The sequence below is a fragment of the Larimichthys crocea genome, chromosome XVI (genome assembly GCF_000972845.2).
Source record: "Larimichthys crocea isolate SSNF chromosome XVI, L_crocea_2.0, whole genome shotgun sequence".
Lineage (NCBI taxonomy): Eukaryota > Metazoa > Chordata > Actinopteri > Sciaenidae > Larimichthys > Larimichthys crocea.
In genome coordinates, this window is record NC_040026.1 from 6,987,397 (window position 1) to 7,000,665 (window position 13,269).

Below are 13,269 nucleotides of genomic sequence, written 5' to 3' on the forward strand. Positions count from 1 at the left end.
GTAGATGGATCTGCTTCCCGCAATCAACAAACTGGTCGCAACAGAGTTGGATTTGCTGTTGTCACTAATCATGAAATTCTTGTCTCAGGTTCACTCCCCTCTCACTATGATTGAGTACATGATTTTGGTACTCTGTGGAAACACAGGCAATTCCTAAAATCTGATGGAAAATCCATTCTCCATCATGACAAGGTCACAGCTCTTCTAGACGACCCCTGCAGCAGAGAAAGGGATGTAGGCATACTCTAGGGGGTGTTCCTCAGGTAGAAATGTTTAGGTATCCCCATGCTCAAGGCATTCTTCATCTTTGACTGCTCGCGTGTTGATTGACCTTTTCTTTGCAAAAAAAATTAATAAAAACCTTGTCGGCTGGCAGAAGTCTCTATTTCATTCTTCACCAGTAGCAGAGAAAATTCCACAACACCCATTCACCCGCTCATCAGTTTTAGGAGCTAACCATTCACACACCGATGCGCCTTTGGGAGTTCAGTATCTTGGACACTTCCAAGGACACTTCGACATGCAGACTGAAGTAGCCGGGGATCAAACTGCTGATCATCTGATTGGTGGACAACCAGCTCTACCTCCAAGCCACAGCCGCCCAATGGCCTTACATCAGATGTGTTTGTTTTAATGAACTATTTAAACTGTTCTTGTGTCATTTATGTATTGCACAAAGATGACAAAAATTTACATTTTACCAATAAACCTAATTTGCAACTGTACATATGGGGGTTAAACTCAAATAATGTAAACAATAAGCACTTTAAACACAAATTAAAGGAGACAATGATAATACGGAGGCCAACCCAGATGTGTGATTGCACACAGATTGTGCGCTGTGCACTGTTGGTAGGGGGATTTTGCGGATTTCAAATGGTCACCAAACTATGTAGATGCAATCAGTTGTGGTTATCAGGATTATCAAAGATTACCATAAATAATGACAACGATAATAAGAAATTTTCCTCTGGCACCATTAAATAAGGGAAAAGTATTGATTTTAATTGACTGATTTCGGTCTCATAAAATACATTAAACTATTAACTTGAATTGAAGGAGATCGTGTGTGTGAGCATGCAAATGTCTTGGTGCGCACCAGAAAGACTTGTGTGTGTGTCTTGGATCTACACAAGAAATGCTTAGCATGCAAGTATGAAAATGTGTTATATTACAGATAAAAAAAAAAACCTGGAGAAAAAGTGTATGCGTGTGATCTGTGCAGGATAATGGGGCTAAAGAGTTACTAAGTTCTATTCTGTGCAGTGTGTGCTGGTGTAGGTTGTCAGAGGAAACTGCGACTGTGAGTTTGGTTTCTGAACAGCTGTACTCATATAGCACCTCTCTAGTCTTCCAACCACTCAAAGCTTTTACACTACATATCTTATTCACCCATTCACACACATTCATACACTGATGACACTGGCTGTCATCAGAGTATGAATGGCAACCAAGCGGTAACCTCTGGTACTGGGAAATGAAGTGCCGAGGAAGTGGCAATGCCGAAGTGCTAAAAACTGTAGTTCCTCAAGCTGCTGCCAAGAAGTGAGTCAACCTTCATAAGCAGCAATATTAAAATGGCCTATTTCACAGCAGAAATAAACATGTTTACAGCCTGGTTCAGACAACCGCTTTGGTCACTATAGCTAATTTACCCGTCCATGACAACTGTGAGGGGGGTGATTTTTTTTTTTTTTAACTCATCCGTTCAGATGATTTTGAGGCTCAAAGTTGCACATAATTAATAATTATTAGTAATTAATAGTGTCGCTGCTTGATTGACAGGTACACGACATTACACATGGCTTATTAGAGCTACCAGGCATCATTCGACCCGCCTCAGGTCCGCCAATGATATATGTCTTTGCCGATATTTAGATTAGACGGGAGGCGGACAAAGGAGTACATCCAACATGGCGGTAGCCAGTGGCGCATTTTTTCAGCTTTAAAACATCACTCCAGAAACCTATGGGTGACCATTCTTTATACTGTCATTGGTGCTCACTGCATCAGTTTTAGGAGCTAACCATTCATATGCATTCGCACCCTGATGGCGAGGCCTTCAGGAATAAATAGGAGTAAGTATCTTGCCCACAGACTGGAGGAACCGGGGATTGAACCACCGACCATCTGATTAGTGGACAATCCACTCTACCTCCTGAGTCACAGCCATCCCAATAATAAAGGAATATTGGCCACCAGTCACAAATGTGAAATGACATGGCTGACACATTGGTTGCTCATGCCCATTATTATTTAAAATGTTGAGGTTATTGTCAGTGCTTTGAGTGACCTGTCATTGCTTGTTAATATAGAGGACAACCCACTTAAGACGAAAAGTTAGCAAACTTGCAACATCTACCATAGGTTTATGTAGCACAATACAACAAAGGGGAAAGCAAAGGTTATGTTAACTAACTATGAAAAGGTGACAAAGACACATACAAATTTGAACAAAGATAACATGAAAGATAAACATTTTATCTGGACACTGTGAATGGTGTAAAATTCACAAACAATAACGTTAATCCAGTCAAAGTAAAAGCTAGTCTTATATAGTCTTAATTTCCAGCTTTGTTAGATTTTACATATGAAGACATCCCTCCCTTTATATATGTCCCTGTGTTCCACAATGACCCATCATTATAATATTCAGGGTCATTTCAGATTATCTGTATGATACACTGATTTTTTTTTTTAAACCTAGTTTGTTTTTTAATAGTAATCAAATGCTTTTCAACTCCATACTCCACACATACACATTACACACGACACATTAATTAAATCCAGCAATGCAATTTAGTTCCCAGTTATTATTCATACAAAATCAAGCCAACTGTGCCGTTAAACTCCCAGTCAACCAATGCACTTTAGCTTCCAGATTACAGTATAATTTGCATCCTTCATCCTCTTACAAGTATTCATACTCCTTTCTACATATTTTCATCAGCCCCACCCAACCCTCATCCCTACACTGCCTAAAACTGTTGATTAAGATTTTGTCAAAATATGTTGGGTAAACAAAAGTGAGATACATGCCAGATGTTTCATCCTACAAAGAACAAGCAGCTTAGTGAGTTATCACTTACTGTCCTGAGTGTCACTGACCTCTAATTTCTTGTAGTCGTGGTTGGGGGGTTGCAGCAACTTGCTGGCTTGACATGTAGCTTGCTTAATGCTTTGTTTGACTGATGGAATGTCTTCTATTGACTCTGTTTGAAATCAGAACCAGAATCAGAAATACTTTAATAATCTCAGGGTGAAATTATTTATCAGGATCAGGAGATGACAGACAAAAGAAGGAGAAAGAAAAAACAATATGTAATGACTCCCCATACAGTATGTTATATCCCTCCCTTAAATATTGTCTCAACAGAATATAGGCCTACTATAATTTCCACACTCTTTGTGTCCCACACGTTTCAATCTTTCATTTAGTTAAACTGATATATGTGTAGTCAGTTTTATGTAATTTTTTCAATGTACATCCATTTTGTGGATGTGGTACTGCAGAGGTTAGTGAATATGCCTCAGTCAATTATATGGACTACATGATACATTGGGTTACCCATTCAAAAAAGGGCGGTTAGCGCTAGGACTGTCTGCAGACCAGAGATCCATGGTGAAGTAATGTGAAGGAAACCGGGATACAGAGATGGATTTAAGCGCCTGTTATCATAAGGAATGCAACATCTTTCCCTAATAAGATGGAGGAGCCAAGGGTGCTAATTAGGTTACAGAGGGAGTATCAAGAATAGCATCATGTGCCTCATACAGACATGGCTGAATGAACTCCAGACTTGAAAACAAGAGTTTATTCTTAATTATTATGTGTTGGTTTGCTAGTCCTGACAGCCCATAGGTCTCACTGTTTGTGTTATTACAAAACAATACTGACTTACCTTCCTCTTTCAGCTTCAGAATAGCAGCATGGAGTATGCAGGGCAGAAGATGGCGGGTCAAGTCAGCAGGTTTCTGAAGAGCCAAATAGTGTAGAACCTGAAAACCACCATAAAAACTTGGTTTAGTTTCTGCCACATTTCTCCTTTCTGTGTTCTTTGTTGCTTGCACAGACAAACATGACTCTAAACATCACACTTAAAACAAGGAAGTATTTCTTTTTTTAGGTTTATTTTAATGGACATGCTAATAAACATATGAGTCAGTGACTTTTGATGTCAGTTTCATGTATATTCTTAAGGTCAACTAAAAAGTACCTTTTCGGCCTCCTTAGTGTCATCAAAAAGTCTTCTCTGACGGCGTGCAGGTGTAACCCTGGCTGTTTCCCAAGCCTCCACCCACATGTTGCCTGGGATCTTCATCCTGGCACTAAGTTCACCTTTTACCACTGTGTTGCCCCTCTCATCAGCTACCTCCTCCTTCACGTAATCCCTAGGTGAGTACCAGCGCACAAAGTCCTCCAGAACACAGCCTGGGTTGGCTGCCTGTGGAGAAAAAGGAACACTGTTTGACTTCAGTCTGTATTCAAATTTAGCTAATAAAATCTATAAAAATGGCATTAAGAACAAATTATTGTTTTTCAAGAACCATGCAATGATGCAAGTAGTAATACAATTAGCAGAAGCTGAAAAATGTATTACGTCAAAAGTACTTAGGATTGACTCAGTTACTGACATTGTCTCAGAAAGCAAAATGTCTGAAGCTGTTAGACTGTTATGGAAGCAGATTGCATTCACCAAATAAAAATAAAAGAAACCTTTTCTGTACCTCATAATAACATATGGGGTTATTTTTGTCTCAAATATATCTGTAAATGCACAGAGAGTGATCTAAAAATGTTCCTTGATTTGCACATGTGTTTTGCTATCCACAAATACAAATTTCCAATTTGTAACTTGTATTTTGGTTTTTAAAAATACACATGTATTTGTAAATATATCATTTCCCATTTGTAAAAACAAAAAATCAATTTTCAATTTTATTTGTATAGCCCAAAGTCACAAAGTACATTTGCCTCAGAGGGCTTTACAATCTGTACAGGGAGTGACACCCTCTGTCCTTAGACCCTCGGTTCGAGTGAGGAAAAACTTGCCCACAAAAACCCTTTTAACAGGGAAAAAATGTGGAAGAAACCTCAGGAAGAGCCACAGAGGAGGGATCCCTCTCCCAGGACGGACAGACGTGCAATGGATGTCACGTGTACAGGACAAATCAACACAAACATATTGTACAATGACTGATAAAATGACAATGAATTATAATGAATGATAAAAATGATTACAGTAATAGATATGGTAGTAATAATGACAATAATATATGTAGTGGGCGTCATGCAGGATCACAGCAGCAGCCACGATCCACAAGAACCTGCTGGACGACAGAGCACAGAAACTCCGGGGAAGTTTGGTTAGTAACATGCATTAATGAGACATGTCCACAGATGGAGAGATATAGAGAAATATAGAGATATATACAGTGGTATGAAAAAGTTTGGGCACCCCTGATCGTTTTCAGGATTTTTCTTTATAAATCATTGGTTGTTCGGATCAGCAATTTCAGTTAAATATATCATATAGCAGACAAACACAGTGATATTTGAGAAGTGAAATGAAGTTTATAGGCTTAACAGAAAGTGTGCAATAATTACTTAAACAAAAGTGGACAGGTGCATAAATTTGGGCACCCCAACAGAAAAATTACATCAATATTTCGTAGATCCTCCTTTTGCAGAAATAACAGCCTCTAAACGCTTCCTATAGCTTCAAATGAGGGTCTGGAGTGTGGTTGAAGGTATTTTTGACCATTCTTCTTTACAAAACATCTCCAGTTCAGTCAGGTTTGATGCTTTTAGAGCATGGACAGCCCGCTTTAAATTCAACACCCCAGATGTTAATAATGTTCAGGTCTGGGGGACTGAGATGGCCATTCCAAGAAGTTGTAGTGGGTTTCCTCTGCATGAATGCCTTTGTAGAGTTTGAGCGTGTTTGGGGTCGTTGTCTTGTGAAGTATCCAGCCCCGCGCAACTTCAACTTGTCACTGATTCTTGGAACATTGTTTGGCAAAAAAATCTTGCTGATTACTGACGAATCCATGCGACCTTCAACCTTACAAGATTGCCAGTACTGCACTGGCCACACAGCCCAACAGCTATGATGGAACGCACACCAAATTTTACTGTGTAGCAAGTGTTTGTCTTGGACTGCTGTGTTCTTCTTCCGCATGCATACCGCACTGTAATGTCCAAATAACAATTTACATTCACAGTCCATAGGACCTTATTCCAAAAGGAAGCTGGCTTGTCCAAATGCTTCTAGCATACCTCAAGGGACTCTGTTTGTGGCATGTGCGTAGAAAAGGCTTTCAGCCGCATTACTCTCCCATTACAGCATCTCCTTGTGCAAAGTGCGCTGAATAGTTGAACGATGCCACGTGACACCTTCTGCGCAAGATCATGTTGTGTCTTGGAGCTGGTCTGTGGGTTGAGTTTGACCGTTCTCACCATCCTCGCCTCTGCTTCCTGAGATTTTTCTGGCCTGCCACTCCGGGCCTTAACCAGGCCTGTGCCTGTGGTCTTCCATTCCTCACTATGTTCTTCACAGTTGGAAACTGACAGCTTTTAAATCTCTGAGCCAGCTTTTTGTATCCTTCCCTTAAACCATGAGTTGTTACAATCTTTGTTTTTCAGGGAATTTGAGAGTTGTTTTGAGGCTCCCATGGTGCCACTCCTCAGAGAAGATGCAAAAGGGAGAACAACTTGCTACTGGGCCACTGAAATACCCTTTCCTCACGATTGGCTTCACCTGTGTATGTAGGTCAAGGGTCAGTGAGCTTACCAAACAAACTTTGTGTTCCAATAATTAGTCTAAAGGTACTCCAATCAATAAAACAACACGGTGCCCAAATTTTATGCACCTGTCCACTTTTGTTTAAGTAATTATTGCACACTTTCTTGTTTAAGCCTATAAACTTCATTTCACTTCTCAAATATCCACTGTGTTTGTCTGCTATAGATATATTTAACTGAAATTGCTGATCCGAACAAACCAATGATTTTAAGGAAAATCCTGAAAACGTCAGGGGTGCCCAAACTTTTTCATACACTGTAATATATATATATATATATATTATATATATATATATATATTATATTATATTATAGAGAGAGAGGAGAGAGAGAGAGAGAGAGAGAGAGAGAGAGAGAGAGAGTTTTCGGTAAGGGAGTGTGTGCATCTTCACACCAATACCGTGCCTGGTAGGCTAACCCCTCAGTGGGTCCCCCGGCAGTGTTCCCTGGCAGCATAACAAGGGATGACCTGAGCCAGCCCTAACTATAGGCTTTATCAAAAAGGAAAGTCTTAAGTCTATTCTTAAAGGTGTTGACCGTGTCTGCCTCCCGAACCCAGAAAGGTAGTTTGTTCCACAGAAGAGGAGCCTGATAGCTGAAAGCTCTGGCTCCCAATCTACTTTTGGAAACTATAGGAACCACAAGGAAAAGTAACCTAAGCAGTCCTGAAGACTGCGCGGTGTTCTAGAGGGGTAATAAGGTATTATGAGCTCTTTTAGATAAGATGGTGCCTGACCATGAAGAGCTTTGTAAGTAAGGAGAAGAATTTTAAATTCTATTCTAGATTTAATAGGTAGCCAATGCAAGGAAGCCAAAATGGGAGAGATGTGATCTCTGATCTTGGTTCCTGTCAGAACACGTGCAGCAGCATTCTGAATTAACTGCAAAGTCCTAAGAGACTCATTAGAGCAGCCTGATAACAAAGCCATTTGTAAAACTGAAAATTCTGTTTGTGAAGGGTAATTCAGCATTTGTGGATCACCATTCAAACATACACATCTCTTTCCTCAATGACATATTTCTGAGACATTCTTGTTGAGATCCACACAGATCCACAAACAAATAGGTTGTGATACACAAATGGCCTGCCCTCCTCACCACTAGGTGGCAGTGTTGTTCTATGCACGTAAATATTCCTTCCACAAACACAAAGTTAGGATTTGTAACTTGTGTGTTGGTTTTCACAAATAAACGTGTAAACAGATTTTTTTCATTCGTAAATAAGGACATTTGCAAAAAACGAAAATTCTGCTTGTGAAGTGTGATTCAGCATTTGTGGATCACCATTCACACATACGCATCTCTTTCCTCAATGACATATTTCTGAGATGTTCCGTGACTGTGCCCGTTTAATTAGCCGAGTCTACAGACGCTATGGCTAGTCTACAGGCTAAGTAACGTTAGCCTTGAAATAAGCAGTCAGACTCTCGTTTTGCTTTGTTCAGAGAGTTTAAACAATACAATTGTTGCATTTCTCTTTTGGGTATTTTGTGTTCACAAGGTAACAGTCCCAAGCGGTTCAAAATTGTGAACAAATGCCATGTGCCAACCAATTGTTCTCCCAGGGTCAAAGCCAGAGAGTGACTAACTCTTAAAAATTGATGATTAATGAAATGATGATGAGAATACGTGTATTTTCTGAGTGGAGATAGTAACATGACAACTTCTTAAATTACAGAAAACAATTGAGAGTATGGCCCATGCATTACTGGGCGCATTAGCTAGGGCTACCTCCAATGCCACCACAGCTACCCCTGCCCCCACTGTTACCCCTATCTCCACAGCCACTGTCACTACTGCATCTTACTTGGCAAGTCGGTTAATGTATCTGTAAAGAGGTAGGCTACAATTGCAAGTTTTTATAACAACCTTCAAAGTTTTAACCACTGTGAAATTATTTATTTATGAATGATACTGATAATTCCCTTGTGTTGTGTATGTTTTCTGTCTCACACTTTGAAGGCAGTTTCCTGGGATGTTCCAGCCAAGGGAGGTCAAGCGAGGAAGGGGCAGGTTTTGCAGTCCTGTAAGGAGCCCTGCTTCTGTCAAGAACACTGCCATCACAATTTTTGCATTACCTGGGCCCACAAGTGTGACACCAAAGGGAGGAAAAGAACTTGAGTTTTCCTGTGCAGGGTTAGGTCGAAAGTCGATCACTGTGTTGGAGGACAGCAATCATTCAGAGGTTTTAGTTTTTAAATACTGATTACAATTTACAATCACAATTTTTAGATGGTCCATTGCTGACATTGCCACTCAGTTGGATACTCATCACCCTTATTATTATATCTTTAGATTGTGTCACTGATGGAAAATCAATTCACCAAACTACAGCCTCTAAATGGTCGCTGGATGTTTTACAAAGCAACAGGTACTGATCAAAGAATCTATACGGATAGACTCTATATTCCTAATTGATTGACTGATTTAATGTTCTCCACTTCTCAACTAGTCTTATTGTATTGACATCTTTTTTTGATTTAGAGGTGCAACAAGATCATTTGCTGAGAAGGTGTTGTCTCTGGGGAAGACCTGGCACTGGCCCTGTCTGCATTGTCGTACTGCTGGTACATTTTGGCCACCTCCAGGACCCCCAGTGTCTTTTGCCTTTAATTCCCCACGATCAACACTTGTGTGTGTGTATTTGACTGTTGGGCTTTGTGAGAATGAGGTATGACCATAGACTGCATGAATGTGGGTGGGAGGAGGGAGGAGAAGGGTTTTTTTTGCCCATTGACTTGCACTCCAAGGAGGGCCTTAAACCATTCAGCTACTTGAAAACACTGCCACCTAGTGGTGGGGAGGAGGGCGGGTCATTTGTGAATCACAACCTATTTGTTTGTGGATCTGTGTGTATCTCGACAAGAACGTCTCAGAAATACGCCATCGAGGAAAGAGATGCGTGTGTGTGAATGGTGATCCACAAATGCTGAATCACACTTCACAAACAGAATTTTCGTTTTTTGCAAATGTCCTTTTTTCATGAATGAACAAATTCTATTTACAAATACACGTTTATTTGTAAAAACCAACACACAAGTTACAAATCCTAACTTTGTGTTTTTGGAAGGAATATTTACGTGCATAGAACAACACTGCCACCTAGTGGTGAGGAGGGCAGGCCATTTGTGTATCACAACCTATTTGTTTGTGGATCTGTGTGGATCTCGACAAGAACGTCTCAGAAATATGTCATTGAGGAAAGAGATGCGTATGTGTGAATGGTGATCCACAAATGCTGAATCACACTTCACAAGCAGAATTTTCATTTTTTGCAAATGTCTTTTTTTGCGAATGAAAAAATTCTGTTTACACGTTTATTTGTGAAAACCAACACACAAGTTACAAATCCTAACTTTGTGTTTGTGGAAGGAATATTTACGTGCATAAAACAACACTGCCACCTAGTGGTGAGGAGGGCGGGCCATTTGTGTATCACAACCTATTTGTTTGTGGATCTGTGTGGATCTCGACAAGGACGTCTCAGAAATACGTTTTTGAGGAAAGAGATGCGCGTGTGTGAATGGTGATCCACAAATGCTGAATCACGCTTCACAAACAGAATTTTCAGTTTTACAAATGGCTTTTTTGTTTTTACAAATGGGAAATTATATATTTACAAATACGCAATGTATTTACAAATACACGTGTATTTGTAAAATTCAAAAATACAAACACACAAACACGTGTGCAAATCAAGGAACATTTGTAGATCACTCTCTGCGCCTTTACAGATATATTTGAGACAAAAATAACCTCATAATAACAAGACAAAAAAAAAAAAAATGGTATAATCAAAAGACAATATTTTATAAGATAAGATTAGATTCCACACAGGGAAATTTACTTGTGGAAGAAACTCCTATTTTGTGTTCAGGAGACAGGCACGGTCAACACTTTTAAGAGTAGACTTAAGACTTTCCTTTTTGAACTCAATTTTAATTTTGAACTTTAATTATTGGTGGAAGTAGCAGTCTCTTGCTGAAGTTGTTACTCTCCCCAAGTTTCTCTATGGAGTCTAGAGGGCAGTCCAGGACAGAGTCCTGCACACTCCAAGGACCTCAGGTTTGTACAGGTCTGTGTCTGTGTTGTCTGTACAGTTGGGCTGCAACTAACGATTATTTTGATAATCGAGTAATTTGTCGATTATTTTGATGATTATTTTTGATGAATCAGATAAAAAAAAAAAAAAAAATTTAAAAAGCATTAATTTCCAACCCTTTCAAAAACGGAACTGACAGTGCAAATTCATAGTGCAGAGTCTTCAGAAAGTGCACAAACAGTTTGCTCCTTGAACATCCCTGAGCTATTAAAGTAATAATAAGTAAGTAATAATTAAAAAACAAAACAAATGGACTAACACAAAATTTTCAATCCCTTTCCCTTACATATATATGCAGTTTTTCAAACAAATACAGTCAGGTCCATAAATGTTGGGACATCGACACAATTCTAATCTTTTTGGCTCTATACACCACCACAGGGGATTTTAAATGAAACAAACAAGATGTGCTTTAACTGCAGACTTTCAGCTTTATTATTTGAGGGTATTTACATCCAAATCAGGTTAACGGTGTAGGAATTACAACAGTTTGTATATGTGTTCCCCACTTTTTAAAGGGACCAAAAGTAATGGGACAAATTAACAATCATAAATCAAACTTTCACTTTTTAATACTTGGTTGCAAATCTTTTGCAGTCAATTATTGCCTGAAGTCTGGAACGCATAGACATCACCAGACACTGGGTTTCAACCCTGGTGATGCTCTGCCAGGCCTCTACTGTAACGGTCTTCAGTTCCTGCTTGTTCTTGGGGCATTTTCCCTTCATTTTTGTCTTCAGCAAGTGAAATGCATGCTCAATCGGATTCAGGTCAGGTGATTGACTTGGCCATTGCATAACATTCCACTTCTTTGCCTTAAAAAACTCTGGTTGCTTTCGCAGTATTCTACAGGTCATTGTCCATCTGCACTGTGAAGTGCTGTCCAGCAGATAATATTGCCAGAAACACTTCAGAATTTATCCTGCTGCTTTTGTCATCAGTCACATCATCAATAAATACAAGGGAACCAGTTCCATTGGCAGCCATACATGCCCACACCATGACACTACCACCACCATGCTTCACTGATGAGGTGTCAGTATGCTTTGGATCATGAGCAGTTCCTTTCCTTCTCCATACTCTTCTCTTCCCATCACTCTGGTACAAGTTGATCTTTCTCTCATCTGTCCATAGGATGTTGTTTCAGAACTGTGAAGGCTTTTTTAGATGTTGTTTGGCAAACTCTAATCTGGCCTTTCTGTTTTTGAGGCTCACCAATGGTTTACATCTTGTGGTAAACCCTCTGTATTCACTCTGGTGATGTCTTCTCTTGATTGTTGACTTTGACACACATACACCTACCTTCTGCAGAGCTTCCTTGATCTGGCCAACTGTTGTGAAGGGTGTTTTCTTCACCAGGGAAAGAATTCTTTGGTCATCCACTACAGTTGTTTTCCGTGGTCTTATAAAACGTATTTGACTACCGTGGCCTCAAATGAGCCACTACAGACACGATTTATACATAGAAACGTAGCAAAATTTGTCGTCTCACTCACATTTGCCTGCCAAAGCTGTCAGACATATAGTTTTGGCGGGAAACGTAAAGATGCGGCAGCAACTCCCATCCTCAGCCTCATATACTCCCATGTTAAAAAAAGGAGGGAAATTTTCTGGAGGAAGGCAGAAGTACCGTTTCTCTCTCTTGCTCCTGAGGGCACATTTCTTCATTTATTGACACAAAACGAATATGTAGACGATCAGGAAGGTCTCATCGTGCCTCAGGTTAAGCTGGTTCAATGATTGGAATTACGGTTTGGCCAGAAATCCTTCCTGTTCGAGAGGAGGTCTCAGCATTTTCTCTCAGTCTCTAAGTGACATTCTAACAGGTGCAGTAACTCCTCCACTGATTACAGTTGGTCCTGGTTGCTTAGCAACCTCAGCCTGCGTGAAGGAGGAGAGGGGGGAGGGGCCAGCAGACAGAAGCCGAGTGGCCATTTTAGTAGTTCTTGGCACTTAATTTGAACCTGTCTGTGTAAAATGGCAGACAGAGACAGCAGAGCGTTAGCGCAAGCTGTAAAGACATGCTATTTGCAAACATTAACGACCAATGCTAAAATTTGTGCTAATTAACATTAGCCACTAAGAATTAAATACATGTTGATTACTAACATGCTTATACTAACATGCTAATGCTAACATGCTAATGCTAACATGCTAATGTTAAATGCTAGCGCATCAGTGTTAACATGCTAATGCTAACGCTAACATGCTAATGCTAACATGCACCGGTGTGGTCTGAGGCGTCTGGGGGGCGGCAGTAGCTCAGTCCATTGGGACTTGGCTTGGGAACTGGAGGGTGGCCGGTTCACCTCCTGGGCACTGCCGAGGTGCCCTTGAGCAAGGCACCGATCCCCCCCAACTG

At 40.2% G+C, this 13,269-nt stretch overlaps 1 protein-coding gene across 2 annotated transcripts in view; it reads right to left on the reverse strand.

The window, feature by feature from the left end:
• The window catches only part of rab3gap1 (RAB3 GTPase activating protein subunit 1), a 112,727-nt gene that overhangs the window by 65,370 nt on the left and 34,088 nt on the right, over window positions 1–13,269 (reverse strand). For both annotated transcript variants that reach the window (XM_027289111.1, XM_027289112.1), the window contains exons 19-21: window positions 4,218–4,445; window positions 3,903–3,999; window positions 3,109–3,212 (exon numbers count right to left, since the gene is read on the reverse strand). In XM_027289111.1, the coding sequence (XP_027144912.1) occupies window positions 3,109–3,212; window positions 3,903–3,999; window positions 4,218–4,445 (429 nt within the window). The remainder of the gene's footprint in view (window positions 1–3,108; window positions 3,213–3,902; window positions 4,000–4,217; window positions 4,446–13,269) is intronic.